Genomic DNA, 24212 nt, shown 5'->3' with positions numbered 1-24212 from the left:
CTCTGGTGATTACTGTTGCCATTAATATAGTCTTTAAATAGTTCTTTGCTTTCAGACAGTAGGTTCGTAGCATCGTCCTTTCAAGATCAGTTGGGTCATGTCCATGAGGATTGAGCTGTAGACCTTACTAGTTGCAACAAGAAATGTTCCTTGCAACTTCAACTTCAATAGTACCTCCTGTTGGTTCTCTTTAGTTTCCTTTGCCGTTTTTTTTGTCTTCAACGTCTGCTAACTCTGATTTCATTAATTCATTAAATTTATCTTTGTGTGTACTTACTATACATTATATAGTGTGCTTGAGATACAATAGTGAACAAAAACAGGTATAGTCCCTTTTGCACAGAGCCTAGTCTAGCAAAGGAGTCAAACTTAATAAAACAATCCCACAGATAGATATAAAACTGCAGCTGTGACATATGAGAATAAAGATGAGGTGCAAAGTGCCATAAGAACTGGATCAGGGAGGCCATTGGAGTCAGGGAAGGTTTTCCTAAAGCTATGAGACTTGTACAGAAATCAAAGAGAAGACAAACAGCTAGTTAGTTACCAGGAACACGATGAGATATGTGCAAAGGTCCTGTTGCATGGTGAGTTCACGGGGCTCAGCGGCCTTCCCTCACAGTCCCAATCCTCCCTCCTAGTGCCATGTTGGCTATTCAGAGTTGAAGGGCAGTTGCTGCAACTATCTTGCTCCCAGGGAGGCTGCTCTTCCTTAACTAACACACCACCACCTCACCTCTACAAACTAGCTAAGAAACCAAGCCTGTGAACAAGGCTAATATGGGCCACTACCCACTTTTCCTTGTGTTACCATCAAAACTGACCAGGCCCACATTTAATTTCAGTCCAAGTCTCCCAAGTCGTTTTCATTAAACCCATCTCCAACCCATCTCTGACCTCCCAAAGCCTTTCCCTGGACCCTATGGAAATCAGAATCTCTCAGTAACAAAATCTTCCCAAGTCCACAATTCTTTCTGTTGACTTTTTCTTCACCTTTTTGCTCACAGTGAAGACAGGACTCTAAGTCTGCATCTTTTCCTGAGTACTTCAAAATGAAAGTTGCTTTTTCTTTCCCACCATTCTAGGACCTGGAGGTAATGTGTCTTCTCTAGCTCTTTAAAATCTCCAGTCTCTTAGAAGCACAGACCACTACCAGACTACACCACCACTTTCATTGTCTTCCTCCACGCCATTACTCCTGTCATCATCCCTGATGGCTTCCACATCTAGGCAGATACTCCATCTGACACTATGGACTCTCAGGTGTCTGAATTCTATAATACCAACAATCCTTTCCTCCACCCCACACCAGTCACTCATTCCATGGTCACTAGAGCTGTTTTCAGAATGCAAAGTCTGATCCATTAGTAATCATAACAATCAATTTAATGAGTTATAACCAGTATTTTTCATTTTAAGTAACATAGAATAGATTTTTAAATATCAGAGTTGATTGAATGAAGTCAGGTAAATATTGTTTCATAATTTCTTCAATTACATATCATGCACGTATTGTGCAAACTGACTTGCCTTGAACATTATATTACTTACTACGTTCATTTTAAAAAGCTTCCGAAACACTGGTTGGCCTTGTCATCACCAATAACCACATTACTTCTAAAATTCTGATTTTTAAGTGCAGATTTGCTAACTACCATCTTCTAATTTTAAAGCCTACTTATTCTAGCTCCCTTCCTCTAAAATTTTTATATCTCATTCAGACCTCCAATTTATTGACCCTACCACTTTTTACTATACCACTCTCACTCCCAATATGCTCACATCCTTCTTTATCTGGCTCAGACTCCAGGCTCTATCACTTTAATCATACCCATATTCCTTTGCTCCTTGCTACTCCGTTGTATTTTCTTGTCAAAATCCCAAAAGTTACACCAAACTCTCCAGCTACTTTGTGCCACTAGAAAAAAACACATAACTGGAGACAGATTTCACATTACATTTATGATGATAAATTTCAAGCAGGCATTTAATACTGCCCAATCTTACTATATTTTCCTGGTATTTTAACTTTCTCTTTCCCCTGACAACCATTTTTTATCTCATATTCTCTAACCTGTTGGCCTGGCTTCTTATTCCACCTTCCCAATACCAAGTCTACAGCCTGATGAGCCCATATGCTGCACCTTCCCTAGGATCACAATAGAATTATCCCTGCTCCGATCTAGGACTAATCACTCCACTTCAAGTTCCAACCCATCTTGCCAATGCAAAGATTTAGATACTGAAACTATGATTTCACTGTCCTGTGTCTTCAGTTTTATCCTTTTTCATGGGTTATACCCATTAACATAAAAAATATGCTATAATGACTCTAAACTTGAAACCAATTTTTTTTAGCCCCTTGCCCTCAATTTTCTCTGTCAATTGCCTTTTTTCTGTTCCTCTTTATAGCAAAGTTCCTTGAGAGTGAAATCTATATCCACTCTTTTCCCTTCCTCAGTTTTTTTTTAAACCTATTAGGTTTTTATCTCCACCAATCTGTTGAATCCGGTCATGTCCAAGTTCTCAACAATTTTCATTTTGACAAATCCTGAGGCTAGTTCCTGTCTTTTTCTTATTGTATTCAGAGCAGCATTTGTCCCATGACTTAATTCTTTATTCCCCCCCCTGCCCCCGGCCCAGTCTCTCATTTCTTCTTCTGAGAGACCACATATTTTTGGTAAGGAGATTGCCTGATCTTATTAAAAGTGCTATAGGACTTGATCTCTCTCCTCTTCACTTCTCTATCTTTTCTCTATAGGTGACTTTATTCGGTTCCTAGACTTTAATCTCTATCTATATGCTGTGATTTTTCCATTTTATATCTACAGTCCTGACCTTGAGTTCTAGATTCACAATCTTCTACCTGCTCGATACAGCCACTTGGTGGTCTACTAGATACAGTCAATTTAACCTGCTCCAGCCACCCCCGTCAAAAAAACTTGATTTCTCTCCACTAACAAACTTGCTCCTTCCCTACTTTTCTCCATCTCAGTTTATAAGACTACCATTTATTTGGTGGTCAAGGCAAAAACCTAGGTTTCATCCTTAATTTCTACCTTTCCATCACCAATCATCAGCAACCTGTTAGTTCTGCCTCCAGATTATGTGCCAAATCCACTATTCTTTTTTTTTTTTTTTTTTTTTTTTTTTTGAGACGGAGTCTCACTCTGTCGCCCAGGCTGGAGTGCAGTGGCCAGATCTCAGCTCACTGCAAGCTCCGCCTCCCGGGTTTACGCCATTCTCCTGCCTCAGCCTCCCGAGTAGCTGGGACTACAGGCGCCCGCCACCTCGCCCGGCTAGTTTTTGTATTTTTTAGTAGAGACGGGGTTTCACCGTGTTAGCCAGGATGGTCTCGATCTCCTGACCTCGTGATCCGCCCGTCTCGGCCTCCCAAAGTGCTGGGATTACAGGCTTGAGCCACCGCGCCCGGCCATCTTTATCTCTTATTACTGCCTCCCATCTCTCCAACCTTATCTCTAACATTTTCTTTTTGTTTGGTTTTTAAACAGATTTTTATACTATATTAAAAAAACCACAAAATAAAAAAGGGATCAATCAACATATATCTTAGAAGTCCCTCCAAGAGTCTCAGTATGCAACAGCCATGGAAGCTGTGACCTTTTTCCTTCTTTTCTCAGCTTGTAGTTCATTTAAGGATCACCGGAGATGACTTGTGTTCTAGTTCTTAAAATCAAACTTGTTCTGCCAAATCCAAGACCCTGAATTTTTCCAAACTGTAGAAACATGCATTTGCCACCCATCCACCCAAATACCTCCCATTCGAGTCAATAACTGCTTGAATTGCTGATTTAACTCTCTCAAATTCTAAAAATATCCGTACTGCTTCATCATCAAGGGCACCAGAATTTCAAACAACACACTTTTCCCAACTTTGCCATATTTTTCACAGTCTTCCCTGGTTTCAACTTCCAAGTCTTCATCCCCCTTTCCTGCACCAACCATGTTCCTTAGTAGGGCCACTTTAGAAGGACACTTAAGTATTGCAGTCAGAGATTTGAATCTGACTTCTTGGATGCATCTTTCTCTGTGGCGTCACTCACGATGATCTTGCCACCCAGCTTGCTGGTCTTCTCCACCGACAGGGTGGTGCTCAGCCCCTGCTCGTGCTTCCCCAGACCCCGGCCCTCCCGGAAGCCGTACTTCTGCATGCTCTTGTGTGCCACCGTGCCCCTCCAAGTTAGCGAGGAAGGAGTTGTGCTGGGCCGGGTTGGAGATCTCGGTCTGCCTTGTTCCTCGTACACTGGGGGAGGACTGGCAGTTTTGGAAGACTGTGATCGAGGTCTTGAGCCCTCTTCATAAGGAAAATCTCGGGGTAACTCTTTTTCTACCAGAGAAGTGGGTGGGGCAATGGCAGCTCCGCCCATAATTGTTTTCCTCCTCTCTCGCTCCTAATCTTCATCCTCATCACAATCTGGATCTGATCTCCTTGAAAACTCACTTGCATCGTGTCTGTGTTTATGCCTTTTTTCTCTTTCTTCTATTTCCTTTTGTCTTTCCAGCTCCCGCTGTCTTTGTCATTCCTCTCTGGCGTTTCACTACTTTCTCACAATCGTTGGGAAACATGGGATCATATTCGTCAGCTAAGGGAATCAGAACTTCCCCTGCAGAAAATCCAGTGGGAACAAGATCCTTCAGCGCAGCTGGTACATGCGGTGGTGTGTCCACAATTTGCCGGTCATCTGAGGAGCCACCTCGTTTTAGGTCAATGACTGGGGCAAGAACTGTACTTTGTTTCGTCCTTTGGCCTTTGAGTGAGAGCTGCCTTCTTCACCTGAAGCTGACTGCAGAAGTTTGGGTTTTTTGGACCTGCCTTCTGTTTTTGAGTCACTGGTTTCCTCTCCCCGGTCATCGTATAGGGACATCTTTTCTTCAGATTAATGCCTGCCCGCCTGCCGACTCTGCCCATGGGCCGAAGTGGTGGCAGCGTGGAGCCTGGAGCCGGGGCAGGAGCCCAAGGCGGCGCCACCCACCGCTGAGTCCGCGGGGCGCTCGGCGGCGCGGGGTCAGGGAGCGCGGGCTGCCAGGAGAGCGCGCCCCGTCTCTAACGTGTTCTTCTCACTCACTGTGTTTCCCCAATCCTAACTCCTTCCTGCCTCTCCCCAGCTCTTCACATAGATACGGCTGACTTCCCTGACTCCCTAATCTAAAAATGGATCTCGCCTCCATTATTCTCTATCACTGAGTCTCGACTTATTTTCTTCATAGTATTTAGCAGAATCTGAAATTGTTCTTTTTTGTGTGTGCTTGGCATCTGCTTCTTCAATAAAATATAAACTCTATCAGGCCAGGGCAGTATGTTCAGCTCCTAGAATATAGCTCTAGGGCTCAACACAATCAAACATGCACTTACCAAAATATCACTCTGGCTGGATAGCCGATTTAGCATGCAGACACCAGTTAGGAAGTTGCTAGGGCAGTTTGGGTGAGTGACGACGGGAGCTTGTACTAGGACCACAGAAGTGGTGAGAAGTGAATGGATTTCACAAATATTTGGGAAGAAAATCATTTGTCCTAGGCCACCCATGCAGGGACAACAGCAAACGAGAACAAGCTTGGCATGCTGAATGAACAAAAATGGGAGATGGAGCACAGTGAAAAATGAAAAAATGGTAGGAGATGGGGCAGACAAGGGTATAATCATGTAGTACTCACAGGCCACAGTGAGAAGCTTGGGTTTTGTTTTAAATGTAATGGAAGCTATTGAATTGTGTAATCAGATTTACATTCTTAAAAGATCATTTTGAGTGCTACACTGAGAATAAATCATGGAGGAGGCAGCCAGGGTAGAAGCAGGCAGAGCACGTAACACGGCAATTGTAAAACCATAGAGAAGAATGAAAGTAGCTTGGGTTATGATTGTAAGAACGGAGATGAAAAGCAGCAGGTAGATTCTGAATGGTTCTGGGACTAAAGTGGCAGCATTTGTTTACCGATGTAATGGACAAAAGAGAACATGAAACATGTCTAGGTTTTTGGCTTGAGCAACTGGGCGAATTTTTATGCTATTTCCTGACATGGGAAAAGACAAATGGGAGAGAAGTGGGAATTAAGTCAAGTTAATAAACTATTATGTTGGGTATTATCTTTCACCCCATATGGTAAGTCTGCATATTTCCCACATACTTTTGTTGACTGTTTCCGTAAGTTATGTACCAAGGACTGGGAGTTTCAAATATTCTTTGCAACATTTGAGAACTAAAGAATCCCCCTTGATCATGATCTTCTGTGCCCCTGTAAACTTACAGGCACACATGGCATCATCATTATGCTGAGTCCTGTACTTTACTCCACTACATTACCTGTTTTATAGAGTGCCACTAGGACAATTCAGCAATGTATTCTATCACCATCTATCAAGGCATGAGAAAAATCATCTTCTTTTCAAGTATTAGAATTGAATGATCACAATCCAGTTATTTGAGATTATTTCTTCATCTGAGTAACAAGAAAATGGTCTCATTTCCAAGTTTAAAAAAGGAATTACATGAATCAAGAACCAAAGACCTTTCTCAACACTAAATCACAATTATTTTAGATAGTACTATGTAGGTTTAGAGAAATTAAAAACTGTATGTATTACTCAAACATTTCTTCTAATATTCATTTGATCACATATTTTAATAGGTAAACATGACTTTGTTATCCAAGCCAGGACACTTATGAGTGACAGAAGGAGCTATTATAATTACAGGATAACACCAGGACTGTGCAGACATACTGAGGTCTAAGGTCACTCTGTTTATAACATGATGCCTTAAGAATGAAAGCTCAGACAATATCTGGCTTCATTTAGCTAAGTCAGGTGGCAAAATATGAAGAATAAAACGAAAGAAAAATCAGGAATTCTGCAACTTGCTTAGTAACTTTTCTCCTCTTTGCTTTTCATTTAGTTGATTTAAATACATGATTACCAAATAAGTTTTGAAAAGTCAGTTTATTCAATTAAATTTGTGGTACAAATCCAAATAAAGATTCTTATTTCATTATATTAGGTCTTATATTAGGGCTTAAGAAATCTAAAGAGGATGCTATAGACATATCATCTATACATCAAAAGAAAAATTAACTTCAAAAACTAAAATAAAAAAATTAGGCCAGGCATGGTGGCTAATGCCTGTAATCCCAGAACTTTGGGAGGCCAAGATGGGTGGAGCACTTGAGGTCAGGAGTTTGAGACCAGCCTGGCTAACATGGTGAAACCCTAACTCTACCAAAAATATAAAACATTAGCTGGGTGTGGTGGTATGCGCCTGTATTCCCAGTTACTTGGGAGGTTGAGGCAGGATAACCTGGGAGGCGGAGTTTGCACTGAGCTGAGATAGTGCCACTGCACGCTAGCCTGGGCAGCAGAGCAAGACTCCATCTCAAAATAATAATAATAATAATTAAAAAGATTAAAAAAACAAATTCCAACATTTATTGTAGTCAGCACATAAAATACATATATAGGTTTGGTACAAATATATGCATACAAAGGAAATATTTATATATAGAATAAGACTATCATATCCAGAACTAAGACAAATCAAACTGAATATCAAATCTTTGGTAACAAAAGGGAAAAGGTTTCCACTAATGTAAATATATACTTGGGGACATTTATTTTCTCATTTCAGTTATCATTTTCAAACTATGCTGTATTTTCTGTATAACCCATTTTTCATCTGCCCAATTACTAGCAATCTTTTTTCTACTATCAAAAATGATCATTTGTTTCTTTATTGTAGTAGATAAAACATCCTTTCATTGTTTCAGCTCACAAGCTGTGCAGATCCTACCCACTGTTCTTGCCTCCAGCACTTCACATTATTGGTGTATTATTTCATGCATGCCCTACTCTTTTATCAATTGCTTTTGAAGTAATGTTAATAGACTAGAAAATTGAGACATTTATGAAGTATAGGGAGTGTTTATGAAAAAATCCATAAAATATGACACAGGCAAGACAAGATAAAAGCAGCATTTTAATAGATTATGGCAAAGAGATCCTGTCAGAGTTGACAACTGACTCCTTCGAGATCACTAATTTTTATGGGATTAATTCTGTGGTGTAAAAAATGAAGTTAAATGTCCTAATTAATCTGTAAATAGCACACCCACAATTAAACCTTGTGGCCCCTTCTTGGATTGGGGCTGCAGTGATTTTTGAAAGTAATTATCTCAAATTCAAAATGAAGATGATTTTTCTTTTTTTTTTTTCTCATGGCATTTCAGCTAAATATTCACTGGGATTCAGACTTGAATAGAGTCTTCTGATATATAAATCAGTTTGCAGATTTGTGTGGAACCATATTGATTACACTTGTAAGCTATATACTTACAATGGTTTATATATTAAAAAATAAAATTTGGAGAAATGGTGCGGAAAGGAAGTGGTAAAGAAAAACTAGAGTTTCCCCATATTGGGGCAACTCTTCCTTGTTCTTGAAGAACCCCAAAAGGTTGAGTTTCCTTCTCTTACACAGTTGATAATGTGGCGGTGTGTTGTCTCTTATACAACAGTTAGAAAGTACAACATTACACTGGAGTTAGAAAATAAAGCACTCCCTGACTTTTCCATCATGATGCTGTGGCACGTATTAGTTCCATTCCTCTTCCTTGCTTCCATCTTTAATATTTGAACTTAATAATACTTTCTAATAATAATAATAAACCAAGATTCAAAGGTGTTAAAGAAATTACTCAAATTATATATATAGGAGGTAACAGAACAGATTCTTGAAGCTAGATTTCCTGACTCCAAATCCTATGCATTTTTCAATATAAGTATACTGTTCAGGTTGCAGCTTTGCAATCAAAAATAACCTGATGATGAAGTAAAATATTCTACCAGTTTTGAAGAGAAAATTATTCAAATCAGTGAGCTCTGAAGTTACAAAAAAAAGAAAGGAGGAGAGGTTAGTGTCTATTTACTCTTCATTTGAATATTCTATATTTTGGAGGAATGGGAATATGAGTCATCTTTTTTTTCCCTTTTTTAAAAGAAGCATACTAATTTTCTTTGTTGAGTCCTAGGATAAAGTAGGATTGTAAAAGTTAATCATTTTTTTTTTTTGTTTATGCTCTAAGGCCCTGGTAATAGGTAAGCTGTGATTATATTCCTGAAAATAATATTGTAGCAAAAATGGTATAATACTGTCAGGTTTGAGAGAAAGATCTTTTAAGTTGCCATTACTTGGCAAAGTAGTACTAATGTTAAGAAAACAAAAATTGAGGTTCTCAGATATAAAAATCTAGTTTTCTGATTTATTATAGTCTTTCTTATATAAATGACAAATATTTTGGCTGAACTGATACACTGATATGGTTAATCTGATTAAATGATATATTTATCTGATTATCTAACAAATTGAATCACATAGGCTAGCCCAAACCTTTCACATCTCACATGAGGAAACAGAAAATTGAGAGACACTAAGTGATTTGCTCAAGATCATGTATAAATTATATTACAGATTGCTGACTAGAACTCACTACTGCTGATTCTAAGCCCAACTTCCTTTCCAATACATTACCTTACTTGATTTTATCAGAATATTATTCGGTCAGAACCTCTGGTACACACAATCTAAGATTTTAGCACATCCTCTGATGGAACATCCTTCAACAGGTGAAACATTTAAGAACAGACAGGCCCAGTATTATAAACATGATTGCAAAGAGAAGTCCTAAGCTGACAGAAAGAGAAAATAATAAATGGCACCTTTTTCATCTCTAAACTCTCTAATTCCGAGAAAACACCCTAAAGCCTTTGCCTTGGGTAAAAAATATTTGAAATGCCAAATCCGGTTATCAATTCATCTCTATGTGTGTCGGGAAGGATTACCACAGTTAAGTATATTCTAATCCTGTTTATACCCAGCATTACTCCTGATGTTCCAGTAAGAGTGCCTATTTTTATTTTTATTTTTGAAGTGACACTAACCTGAGAAGAAAGAAAAAAACAGAATGTTTAAACCATTCTTCAAAGCTCATCTCTATGAAGCTATTTTGATGGTTAAAAAAAACAAAAAACCCAGCAAGCCGCAGCTAAATTACATAGTCTCACCCTCACATTCTCTGAATACAAATAACAAACGAACGTGATATACTTACAGAGTTCGATAATCAAATTTGTAATTCTGCTTATTTTATGCTGTTCTGTCCTAGAATTGAAAATAAAGACAACTAGTCACAGAGGGACACTTTTAATATTATTGTTTTCACATCTTCATATGAGAGCAAATGGGGAAATGTCCTCGTACCGTCTGGTGAATACAACATGGAATTTTTACATAACCAACTCCTGTACTCATTAACACTACTGAGATATCTATAAAGGTTTGAAGTGTTTGATAATGTCTGTGGAGTAAGTAAACTTGTTGTCTCAAGTCAGGTAGTATGCTGTTAGTTCTACTATAGATGATGGTTCATTTTAAATATCTTTAAAGGGCACACAGTAACTCTTTCCTTGGGTGTGTTTTGCCTCCAAATAATTATTAATAACACCCCTTACACTCACGAAATGTTCAACATCATTCAATGGAAAACAATGACTAAGATCTTAAAGAATATTGAGCTATTTTTCATGACTTTAACCACATACCCACAGACACTGTGTAACAACAAAATTAACATTTTCCAAATCTCATATGTTTTTAGTTCCTGATTATTCCTGTGATTCAAACCACTTTGGTTTTCAGTTTTAGATTATTCTGTTTTACATTCAATTACCACTTTAGGAAGTTCATAATTGACTTGAGATCTACCATCTCTTGACTTGCCACAAAACCACCTGTATTAAGTTTGAGGAAGTTTGAGATAATTATCCAGGAAATTATAAAGTATTGGTTATTGTGCTTAGACCATTTAAAAAGCACAAAAGATCGTTCAGATCTCACATAGACAGAATTCTATACACATTTCTAACAAAGATCAGTTACAATTTAGTTTTCAACTTTTATAAGAAATTCTGTTTTTTTTATAGCCACCAACCAGAAGACACAAAATAAAATTACATTGTAGTAAAAACTTAGCATGACATAAATACTCAGACCTCAAGGGTCAACAAGCTAAATCGAGTTTTATAATTTTGTAGTGGTTATTCTGTTATTCTTGTTTTGGGTAATTGTATTGCTGGAACACTAAGGTTTTCACATCTGTGCACTCTGGATCACCTTAAGCCAGCTGGTTCCTTTCAAAACGGCTCATCTTTTGTTCTGACTATGCTCTGACCTGGGCCCCTAGCCTTAAGACAGCAGTGTGTGTTCTGCAGCCAGGATATCCTCTTCAAGACTGTCAGACAATCTCAAATGATTGATGTGCTAGTCTGGTGCTCTGGTATTTTTCCCTTTAGTAAGACTCCAGTAAATCTACAGCTCATTCTATAAGAATGCTAATTATATCACTTTTACTAACTTCGTGCATGTTTTTTTTTTGTTCTCCTGTATCTTTGGAGGTGAGCTTGAAGTTCATAATACAGTGTGTTTCTAAAATATTTTTTATAATATTACATAGAAATAAAATACATTTCCCACCAAGGGAAATAATTCAAGTGATGAACTCAATTGGCTCTTTTCTTTCTAGAACTGCACCATGCATCCTTACTATGCTTACTTTTATTGGGAGCCTGCTCTACCCTCTCTGAGGTCATGCTCCTTATTGAGTCATGGTGTTCTATCATTCAAAGCCAAAGCAGGGCAGAGTCAGGTTCTGTTAGGCTATCAGGCTTGTGTCTTTGCTGCAGAGCTGTTTTCACATAAAGACAGACCTCTATCAACCTCAGGACATTAATTCTAAGCCTCTTGCCTTAACGCAAATTGTACCATGTCTCTCAACCTGTTGATTTTGGCTTTGAATTTCATGATTGATTGCCCTTTTGGGGCCTTACATAACCTCCCATTCTGAGGCTAAGAACTGACTTTCTGGCTTCAAACTTTTGCTTTCATGCTTGACCATATTTGGACTTTATCTCCAAATAGGTTACCTCCCTCAGTAAAGTTCAGGTCACTATGGTTTCCAGAACCTGTAATTACCTCAGCAGAGCTCCCTGCAGTGAACACACCCAACATGTTCAGCCTGATTCCAGAAGTCAGGCTCAGACTGAGAAAAGTCAGGAAGCAAAAAGACTGGGTGGATGTTGTCACGTGGCCCTTAAGAACAAAGGCGGTTTCAGAGTGAGGTGGCTGAGAGGAAAAAGAACATTTCAGGGATAAAGAAAAGCAGATAGGGGTGTCTGGGCAACTTTAGGGCTTTTATAGTAAGACTGCGCACAGTACAGTCATAAAAATGTTTAGTTCAAATCATTTAAAAAACTGTAATCTAGTATATTTACATTAAATTGTTTCCCTACAGATTTATTAGTGGCAAGAGAAAAATTGATAACCACACAGTAGAGAAGTTGGGCACTACTCTGACTGGGTCATCAAAATGAACATCTCCATTGAGGGCAGATGGATATAGCGTGCCTCCTGATGTGGCCCCCTGAGAAGAGCACATCATCTCTCACTCTGTATTCAGCACAGAACATGTAACCTCAGTCTACCCACGAAGAAACAGCATGTAAAACCAAAACAAAGACTTCTCTGTTATTAAAAATGGAGTTACAGTTTTCAAAAATTTGAATGCTATAAAAGCAAAACAAAGCTTTATAGAAACGCTCCAGATTAAAGGTGACTGAAGAGTCTAAATGTAATACCTGATCCTAGGTTGAGTCCTAAAAACAGTCCTGACTCTTTTTCCTGAGAAAAAACAACGGTATAAAGGATATCATTGGATTAACACAATTGGAATACAGATGAAGGATTAGAAAAATGCATCAATTTTAACTTTACTTCTTATAAGACAATATTTTTATTTTTAGGAAACAGGTATTGAATTATATAGGAGTAAAGGGGCATGCTACTACTTTTCAAAAGGTTCAGAAAAATGTGCTGTGCATATGTATACATATATATGCATATCTTATGTATGTGTATATATATGCATATATACAAACACAAACACACATATATATTCAGAGAGATAAAAGAGAATGAATAAGCACAGTTATCTGGTAATGCAGATGGAGCAAATGTCAGCAACAGGTGAATGACGGTACAAAATATATAGATATGTGAACATTCTAGTATTATTCTTATTCATGCTACTTTTCCACACATCTGAAATAACTACACAATGAACCTGAATGAACCTGTGAGGAAATAAAAACTTCTGGCCAGGCATGGTGGCTCACACCTGTAATCCCGGCACTTTGGGAGGCTGAGGTGGGAGGATTGCTTGAGGCCAGGAGTTCAAGACCAGCCTGGGCAACATGGTGAAACCTCATCTCTACAAAAAATATAAAAATTAGCTGGATGTGGTGGTGTGCACCTGTAATTCCTGCTACTCAGGAGGGTGAGGAGGGAAAATCACCTGAACCCATGAGGTTGAGGCTGCAGTCAGCTATGATCCTGACACTACATAAATAAATAAACAAACAAACAAATAAATAAATAAAACCTTTAGAATGTCAAAAGCTTCTATGATTTACCACAAAAAAGCATGTGAGGTGATGGATACGTTAATTGGCTTGATTTAATCATTCCACAATGTAAATGTATAGCAAAATAGCACATTGTATCTCATAAATGTATACAATTTTTATTTCCAACCAAAAATAAAATAAAGTAACCCTCCCAAAACAAGCAAAACAAAATAATTGCCAGATATGGTGAGGGGTGGGGAAGACCTGAGGAAGGCAGGGGAATTTTTACAGTAACAGAAATCTCTTAATTTAAGTTCCTGATGGCCAAAAAGAAAAAAAAAGTACTTGGATAACCCACAATTGGAAAGAAAATTCCTACTGAAATGAGATTATACCTATATCCAGAGAAGATTCTTTCTTCTTTATATGCTATAAACATTTAGGAGCTGAGACAGTTTGTATTTTAAGGAGACATATGTAAAAATGATTTTAGGTCTTAGTGCTTCTATTATTTGTACTTCTACACACTAAATATAATAAATGTAATTTGAATGTAACAATAAGAGAATCAACGCTATGGAGAGAACAAATATATGCTTATCTGAAAGTTAGCAGATAAAGAAGTACTGCCAAAATAAACAAGCTGAGAGTGAGAACGGACATTCAAAGTACATTATTGTGTTACTGGAACATCTGGTACTAACACTGTCAAGTTTACATATGTTCTCAAATGCTTATTTATGTAACAATCAAATGCTAAGCATTCCAGCTGCACTTGTAAACTTTTTATGAACTGAAGTCATATGCACACGCTCAGCTAAATATACTTCACAGAGGGAGGAGCGTAAGGAAACTAAGAACTCTCACAACTGAAGTCTGATTATGGTGCAGCCTTATGGCAGTGTTTTGGACCAGTGTCTGGTGTGAGAACTAAGCTGCTGGCTCCTATAAGATTCATTCCATTCTAGCAGCTAGAATCAGAAATGCCTAACCAATGGGTCAAACATAATTTGGCAGTTACCGTTTTTAGACATAATTTTCTCAGAAAAGAAAATGGTATCAGGAAAAGAAAATAGAGTTAAGGACATGATGAAGTAGGTCACTAAGAAAAAGAATATTTAATATTCAAGTGAAAAAATATTTTCCTCAACCCATCCCAGAATTAGCACAAGTGGAATGACTGATTGTGGCAATGCATAAATTAGAAAAGACAGCATAAAAAGAGGAGGCATGTTTGTAGGATAATTATCTCATATCACTCCTAATGAAAATTAGTTGTGTGAAACTTGCCTTCTTAGAGACAGAATTCATAGTAACTGCCTTAAACCCATTTTAAAGAGCAAAAAGGCACAGAGGGAAACAAGCATTTCATACTGTTTTTCTCCTCTACTAACAAAAGAAAGTGAGATGAACCAATTTTCCGCAAAGTTTGCCAATCATTTCTTTGATGAAACTTCTAGAGTATGAAAAGTTGCAAAATGGAACTAATTCATTAAGTTGCTTATTTTCTGAACGGCAGATCTTAAAAGTGATTCCTCTCAGGTTGAGGTTAAAAAGACATATTTTTTGGCGAAAATAAAATCCCTTCCACTTTTAACCGACTGGCACATTTCTGAAAGTTATCTTTAGAATTAATCAGATGTTTCAGAGTGATGTGTTGATCTTGAAATGTGAATATCTATCATCAGTGGGATCCTCCTGTGTGCACTTTTTGGCTGTCACTAGCACTTTTCTTATGCCAGCTCTTGAAATCACAAAGTTTGGGCCTAGAAGAAAACTTTTTTTTTCTTTTTTCTTTTTTTTCCCCCCTGTGTCACAGCAGTTTTAGAGCAGTGACTCAAACTTAGGTGAACATTTGAATCACTTGGAAACCCAGAACCCATTCCAGACCTATTAAATCAGAGTGAAACTCATGCATCGGCACCACTTAACTATAGAGCTCAGATTGAGAACACCATGTGGAACGAGAATGGATATTCTTTAGGGACACCGGGATTCATTTCACAAAAATGGCATTTTCACAAAATAATTGAAGCACTAGGCGTTCCCCATGCTGTCCTCTAACCAGGCTCTGGAAATTTAAGGGTTATACTCACAATAGTTTTAACCCTTCAAACTCCACCTTTTTGCACATCTTAAAAAGGGCCAATAAGGGACTGTTCTAGGGTAGGCAGTCCCGCCTTGCATACCCCATGGCTTCTCTCATTTTAGCTGAGGAACAGTGGGGAAAGAAAAGAGGATCTTTTTTCACTTTTGACATGTTACAAAAAAAGTAGCAATTTTTGCCTACAAAACTACATTGCAATTATGAATGTGAAGAAGGGGTTAGGATGTTGGTGGAAGCTTAAATCATAAACAGGACAGGACATAATAACCTTATATGAATGCCTTTTAGAGCTACTCAAAACACTATGTCACGTATATATAAATTTCTGTGTAATAGTACTAGCTGATAGAATAACCTGAAGTTCAGCTTTAAAAGGAATGACTACTACTAATACTACCTTCTGATTACTAATAGTACCTTCTTTAATGCTCACTGTTCTGTTTAGATCATAAATTGGCCAGGTGTGGTGGCTCACGCCTGTAATCCCAGCACTTTGGGAGGTCGAGGCAGGTGGATCACCTGAGGTCGGGAGTTTGAGACCAGCCTGACCAACATGGAGAAATCCTGTCTCTACTAAAAATACAAAAAAAAAAAAAAAAAAATTAGCCAGGCACGGTGGCACATGCCTCTAATCTCAGCTACTCGGGAGGCTGAGGCAGGAGAATCACTTGAACCCAGGAGGCAGAGGTTGCAGTGAGCCGAGATGGCGCCACTGCACTCCAGCCTGGGCAACAAGAGTGAAACGCTGTCTCAAAAACAACAACAACAAGAATAACAACAAAAAAACAAAAAAACTATATCATAAATTATGCTAAAAGAGATGGGAGAATTATTATTGAGCAGAGAATTCAGTCTAAAAGGAGAGGTAAGACACATGAATTACACATAGTACTCAATAAACATTACGTGCCATATGATTATGGTAATTATTAATTTAAAAACAACAGGTTTTAAAGGCAATTTACAAGCACTGAAAACAAAAATGCACACCCTCAGATTTCAATAATATCTTGGCAACTGAAGACTGCTTTTTTTCCTCTACATCCCCACAAGTGGTTATACCATATCATCTTTGAAAATAAATGGCAGTCTTACTCTTTTTTCTTTAGAAAAATACAATTCAAGACAATTACAAAAAAAATTCTGTCTTCAAATATCTGACGAATTTGTCTACAATAAAGCTAATTTAAAAATTATTACCAAATATATGCCCTCCTTATGACTATTAATCCAAGTTTAGAAATTTATGTTCAATGCTTTGGGGCAAGAAAGAAAAAAAAAGACATACACACAGAGAGCGAGAGAGACGAGAATGGCATTAAGATCTGCTTTAAGTACAGTTATCTGAAATGTTCTCTTGTTTTGACTTATTCCAGAAGGAAAACTTGAAACAATGATTAAATGAGTATAAGTTACAAAGAGGCATATTTTAGCTCAACATAAGGATTTTTAAAATAGAGTTGTCCAACAGAATGGATTGTTTCAGGAAATGATGAGCTCCTTTGCTGAAGATATCCAAATTGAGACCGGATGAGCATATGCCAAGGATGCTGCAGAAAACATTTCTGCACTGTGTGGGAGGTTAGCCAACAGAAGATGATGTCTTAGGTTCCTTCCAACGCTAAGTTTTATAATCTTATGACTATCCAAACACGAATAACTACTTTAATGATACAGAGTCTGAAGCCTGGTTAGGAAAATGAAAAAAAAAAAAAAAAAAAAAATGGAACAGGAAAAACAAACAAACTTTACTTGGGTACCAGGGAAAACAGACTATATGAAGAAGTTTCATCTTTTTTTAAATGCTGAGATAAGGAAAGCTACTATATTTTAAAAGCATATATTTTATGACACATGCAATTATTTTATAAAATCTAGTACAAACAATAAAGCATGCATTTCCAAAAGATAAATGAGCTGAGGAATAAGAAATTATTTGCTGAATGATTTGTACAATTATTGAATTACAGAAGAGTATAAGAAGGTAGGCAGAAAGCCAGTGAAGGACTGAGCAAGGTTTTTACACAGTCTCACAGTCCTATGGAGACAAAAACTAGATTTCAGAAACTTCCGAGGGAGAGGGATCCTGGTTAAAAATCCCAGGATCCCAACTGGAATTCAGGTGTCCACGTACTGGAAAAGCAGAGATAAACAAGAGGCAGGCCAAGCATTCCAAAATCTGTAACTGAGTCCCAGAATTAAGATAATCTGCCAACACTCTATCAGCCAAACAGATTCATGGAGAGAAGTAACATTATCCAGAATCACTATAGTTTAACAAATACAATATTTAGCATTAATAAAGAAAGGAATAACAGACATGACACAAAACAGGACAGGAGGGGAAAAAACCCAGATCCACAGGTGACTCATTTATTGAAATTATTTGCTAAAATTAAAAAGAAGTGTATTTCCTTCTTTTGCGTATAGTTATCTGGTTTTCCCAGCATCATTCATTGCAGAGATTGTCCTTTCCTCATTGTATGCTCCTGGTGCCTTTGTCAAAGACAAGTTGGCTTTAAGTGTATGGATTCATATCTGGGTTCTCTAGCTTATTCTATTGGTCTATGTGTTTGTTTTTATACCAGTACCATGTAGATTTGGTTATTACAGCTTTGTAGTAAATTTTGAAGTCAGGCTGGGTGCAATGGCTCACACCTGTAATCCCAGCACTTTGGGAGGCTGAGGCCGGTGGATCACTTGAGGTCAGGAGTTTGAGATCAGCTTGGCCAACATGGTGAAACTCCATCTCTACTAAAAATACAAAAAAAAAAAAAAAAAAAAAAATTATCTGGGTGTGGTGGCAGGTGCCTGTAATCCCAGCTACTTGGAAGGCTGAGGCAGGAGAATGACTTGAACCCAGGAGGTGGAGGCTGCAGTGAGGTGAGATCGCACCACCGCATTCCAGTATGGGCTACAGAGTGAGACTCAGTTTAATTTTTTTTTTTTTTAAATCAGGTAGTGTAATGTCTCCAGCTTTGTTCTTTTGGCTCAGGATTGCTTCGGCCATTTGGAGTCTTTCATGGTTTTATATACATTTCAGGATTTTTTTTTTCTATTTCTGTGAAGAACGCCCTTGGTATTTGGATAGGGACTACAATGAATCTGTAAATTGCTTTGGGGAGTACTGTCATTTTAACAATATTAATTCTTCCAATCCAAGAGCATGGAATATCTTTTCTTTTTGTCTTCTCTTCAATTTCTTTCATCAGTGTTTTATACTTTTTATTGCACAGATCTTTCAGTTCTTTGGTTAAATTGATTCCTAGGTATTATGTATTATTCGTAGCTATTGCAAATGAGATTGTTTCCTTGATTTACTTCTCAGATTGTTTGTTGTTGGTGTATATAAACACTACTGACTTTTGTATCCTGTAATTATTGCATTCATTTATCAGTTCTAACATTTTTTTTTTGGTGTCATCTTTAGATTTTTCTAAAAAGAAAATCATGTTGTGTGTGTACAGGGCTATTCATACACAAAAAGTGAATCAAAATTGACTTAAGACTTAAATCTAAGACCTGAAACTATGAAACTACCAGAAGAAAACATTGGAGAATGACTCCAGGGCATTTGTCTAGGCAAATATTTATTTTGTGTAAGGCATCAAAAGCACCAGCCACCAAAGCAAAAATGGACCAATGGGATCATGTCAAGCTAAAAAGCTTCTGCACAGCAAAGAAAACGATCAACAGATCAACAGAGTGAAGATGCAACCCACAGAATTGGAGAAAATATTGCAATCTTGCATCATACAAGGGATTAATAGCCAGAATATATAAGGAGCTCAAACAACTCAATAGCAAAAAACAAACAAACAAACAAAAAAATCAAATTAAAAAAATGGTCAAGAGCTCTGAATAGACATTTCTCAAAAGAAGACACACAAATGGTCAACAAATATATGAAAAAATGCTCAATATCAGTAATCAGAGAAATGTAAGTTGGTGCAAAAGTAATTGTGGTTTTAGCATTGTTGAAATTTGCCATTTGATATTGGAATACATTTTTAAATAAATGTGGTTATGTCATACATCATTTTAATGCATATTACTCTTTTTTTGCTAATGACTTATTACTTGGTATTTATTTTATGTTTATTTTAGGCTTGGAAATGATGTTGGAAATGATGTTAGACAAAAAGCAAATTCGAGCGATTTTCTTATTTGACTTCAAAATGGGTGGTAAAGCAACGGAGACAACTGGCAACATCAACAATGCATTTGGTCTGGGAACTGCTAACAAACACTGGTGGTTTGAGAAGTTTCACAAAGGAGGTAAGAGCCTTGAAGATGAGGAGCACAGTGGCCAGCTGTCGGAAGTTGACAACAACCAACTGAGAGCAATCATTGAAGCTGATCTTTTAACAACTACACGAGAAGTTGCCAAAGAACTCAATGTCAACTATTCTATGGTCATTTGGTATTTGAATCAAATTGGAAAGGTGAAAAAGCTAGATAAGTGGGTGCCTTATGAGCTTAGCAAAAGTAAAAAAAATCATGGTATTGAAGCGTCATCTTCTCTTATTCTATGCAACAGCAATGAACCATTTCTTGATGAGATTGTGACATGCGACAAAAAGTGGATTTCATACCACAACTGGTGATAATCAGCTCAGTGGTTGGACCGAGAAGAAGCTCCAAAGCACTTTCTACAGCCAAACTTGCACCAAAAAAAGGTCACGGTCATTGTTTGGTGGTCTGCTGCTGGTCTGATCCATTACAGCTTTCTGAATCCTGGCGAAATTATATCTGAGACGTATGCTCAGCAAATTGATGAGATGAACCAAAAACTGCAACGCCCGCAGCCGGCATTGGTCAACAGAAAGGGCCCAGTTCTTCACGACAACGCCTGACTACATGTCGCACAACCAACACTTCAAAAGTTGAACAAATTGGGCTACAAAGTTTTGCCTCATCCGCCGTATTCACCTGACCTCTCACAAACCAAATCCCACTTCTTTAAGCATCTTGACAACTTTTTGCAGGGAAAATGCTTCTACAACCAGCAGAATGCAGAAAATGCTTTCCAAGAGTTTGTTGAATCCTAAAGCACAAATTTTTACACTATAGGAATAAACAAACATTTCTTATTGGCAAAAATGTGTTGATTGTAATGGTTCCTATTTTGATTAATAAAGATGTGTTTGAGCATAGTTATAATGGTTTAAAATTCAGAGTCAGCAACTTCAAATACTTTGCAACAATGACATATTATCTCTCCCCAGTCCAAATGGTTTATGTCAAAAAGACAGGCAGTAGCAGATGCTGGTGAGGATGTGGAAAAGGGGAACCCTCATACACTGTTAGTGGGAATGTAAATTAGCAGAGAAACTATGGAGAACAGTATAGAGGTTTCTCAAAAAACTAAAAATAGAACTACCATATGATCCAGTAATTCCACTACTGGGTATGTATCCAAAATAAAGGAAATCAATATATTAAAGAGATATCTGCACTCCCATGTTTATTGCAGCATTATTCACAGTAGTCAAAATACGGAATCAACCTAAGTGTGTAGGAACAGATGAATGGATAAAGAAAATGTGGTACAGATACACAATGAAACATTATTCAGCTGCAAAAAAGGCCAAAATTCTGTCATTTGCAGCAACATGGATGGAACTGGAAGTCATTACATTAAGTGAAATAAGCCAAGCACAGAAAGACAAGTAATGGATGTTCATACTCAATGTGGGAACTAAAAAAGTTGATCTTGAGAAGATAGAGAGTAGGTTGGTGGTTACCAGATGCCAGGAAGGGTAGGGAGAAGGGAGATATGAAGATAAATTGATTAATAGATACAAATATATGGTTTAATAGAATAAATAAGACCTAGTATTTGATAAATCATTAGGATGGCTACAGTTTACAATAATTTATTATACATTTCAAAATAGTTAGAAAAGAATAATTCAAATGTTTCTAGAATTTTTAAAAAAGTTAAGGTGATAGATATTCCAAGTATACTGATTTGATCTTTACAAATTATATGAATATATTAAATTATTGACATGTACCCCAAAACTATGTACATCTGTTATGCATCAAGAAAAAATTGTTTCAAAAAGGACCTGTGATTAATATGTCAAAAATAGATGATAGGATGAACAATTTATAGATTCCAGAGAGCTGGCTGGAATGTATAAAAAAGAACCGAAAAGCAACCTGAAACTTAAAAAAATGAAATCACTGAAACTAAGGACTTATTAGGTAGGTTAAATAGCATACTGGAAGCTGAAGAGAGGCTTAGTGATTTAGAAGAAATGCCAGAAAGTATTTAAGCTGAAACTTGGTGAATAAAAAGAACGGAAGTACTGAGAAGATTATAGCTATATAGGCGTGGTAAAAAGTTGTATGTAATTAGAGTCCCAGAGGGAGCATAAGAGAAAAAAATAGGACAGAACAATTTAAGTAATAAAGGCAAAGAATTTCCAAAGTGAAAGACATGTGGGCAAAGAAAACCACATCTAGGTATAGCACAGCAAAACTGATGAAAACCAAAGACAAAGGACAAAGAAAAAAAACCAGAAAACAGATAAATGGCAAAACTATACATTACCATCAAAGGTATAGCAGTAAGAATTATGGTTAACTTCTTAATGGAAATAATAAAAGACACACAATGGAAATATATCTTCAAGATGCCAAAAGAGAACTGTCTTTCTAGAATTTTATACCCAGCAAAAATCTCTCCAGGGCCGGGCACAATGGCTCAACTCTGTAATCCCAGCTCTTTGTAAGGCTGATGCAGGCAGATTGCTTGCACCAAGGAGTTTGAGACAAGCCTGGGCAACATGGTGAAACCCCATCTCTACAAAAAATACAAAAAATTAGCCAGGCATGGCGGTGTGTGCCTGTAGTCTCAGCTACTTGGGAGGCTGAGACAGGAGGATCGCTTGAGCCTAGAAGGCGGAGGTTGCAGTGTTCTGAGATTGTGCCACTGCACCACTCCACCCTGGGTGACAGAGACAGACTCTGAAAAAAGAAAGAAAGAAAGTAAGCAGTAAGAAAGAAAGAAAGAAAGAAAAAGAAAGAAAGAGAGAAAGAAAGAAAAAAAAGAAAGAAAGGAAGGGAAGAAAGAAAGAAAGAGAGAGAAAAAGAAAGAGAAAAGAAGGAAGGAAGGAAGGAAGGAAGGAAGGAAGGAAGGAAGGAAGGAAAATACTCCCCAAACAAGAAGGCAAAATAAAGACATTTCCAGACTAACAACAGCATGTAAAATTTTCACCAGTATATTCTCACTAAAATATATACTAACATGAGTTCCGCTGGACAAAAAAAAGGAAAAAAAAAAAATTCCAAATGGATACATAGAAATTCAGAAAGGAATGAACTATGACAGAAAGAATAAAAATGTGGGTGAATATAAATGGTTATTGATTGTAAAAAACAGTAATTATAATGTCTTCTGGGAGCTAAAACATACGTAGGACTAAAATGATTAATAACACAAAGGATGGTAATAAATAAAGTTAAAATACTTTACAGACCTAGCATTGTCCAAGAAGTGTAAATATCTGAAAAGTTATATTAGGCTGTAATAAGTCCAGGCAATATATTGTATTCCTCAGCATATGCAGTAAAACACAGTAAATGAATGTATAATTAATAAACCAATAAAGGGGGTAATAGAATAATGAAGAATGCCTAATTAACTTAAATATTGTAAAGAAGAAAAAAAAGGAGCATATAACAGGAGAGACATGCAGAAAATAAGAGGATAAGTATAAACACAAATATATCAGTAAGTATATTAAAAGCAATCACTCCAATTAAAAGCCAAATATTTTCAAACTGGATTAAAAGTACAACTAGATGTTGCTTAAAAGGCATATTCCTTAAATATAAGCATGGAGAAAGGTTAGAAATAAAAAAGGTAGAAAAAGATATACTATGGAAATATTAACCAAAAGAAAGGTGGTATGGTTATTTTATTATTGAAGTAGAACGTGTAGCAAAATAAAATCCACCAGGAAAAGAAAATAATTCTAAATTTGATTTCACATATCTTTTCACATAAAGCAAAAACTAACAGAACTTAAAGGAGAAAACAAATCCATATAACCGCCTCTCTCAGTTACTTATAAAGAAAAAATTAGCAAAGATATAGAAGATCTAAAGAAAACTTTTAGTAAATGTTCCTAAATTTTCATATATCTAACAGTGCACACAATGATAAGAGAATACATATTCTTTAAGAGTGCATATAAATCATTTACCAAAATTGGTTGTGTGCTAAGCCATAAAGCAAGCCTCAATGAATTTAAAGAAACTAAAATCATATGAAGTACATTCTTTGACCACTATTTAATTAAGATAGAAATCAAGAACTAAAAACAACAACTATCTTTGCTTCATAGCCTAAACTAAGACTGCAACACATAAGAACTACTGGAAGTCTTCCACTGCAGAAACTGATCCAGGAATCATTTTCACATTTAAAACTGTACTACAAAAGACATTTTATTTTCAGTTAATTACCAAAAAGTTTGTGTATAATGTATTTGGAATAGCTTTTCCTAGATGAAATCAAATATAAATATATATATATATATTTTTTTTTAATTTTTATTTATTTATTTTTTTATTATACTTTAAGTTCTAGGGTACATGTGCATAACGTGCAGGTTTGTTACA

The 24212-nt window shown here is 36.9% G+C and overlaps 1 protein-coding gene and 1 pseudogene across 1 annotated transcript in view; both read right to left on the bottom strand.

Moving 5' to 3' along the window:
- DPH6 (diphthamine biosynthesis 6) overlaps nucleotides 1-24212 on the bottom strand; it is a 344518-nt gene that overhangs the window by 77240 nt on the left and 243066 nt on the right. Inside the window, exon 9 of the mRNA XM_023230226.2 lies at nucleotides 10120-10169. Coding sequence (XP_023085994.1) covers nucleotides 10155-10169 — 15 coding nt within the window. The 3' untranslated portion in view covers nucleotides 10120-10154. The remainder of the gene's footprint in view (nucleotides 1-10119; nucleotides 10170-24212) is intronic.
- Nucleotides 3583-5650, bottom strand: LOC111554586 (annotated as a pseudogene).

The sequence above is a fragment of the Piliocolobus tephrosceles genome, chromosome 6, assembly GCF_002776525.5.
Source record: "Piliocolobus tephrosceles isolate RC106 chromosome 6, ASM277652v3, whole genome shotgun sequence".
Taxonomy (NCBI): domain Eukaryota; kingdom Metazoa; phylum Chordata; class Mammalia; order Primates; family Cercopithecidae; genus Piliocolobus; species Piliocolobus tephrosceles.
This window is presented reverse-complemented; position numbering and strand designations above follow the sequence as displayed.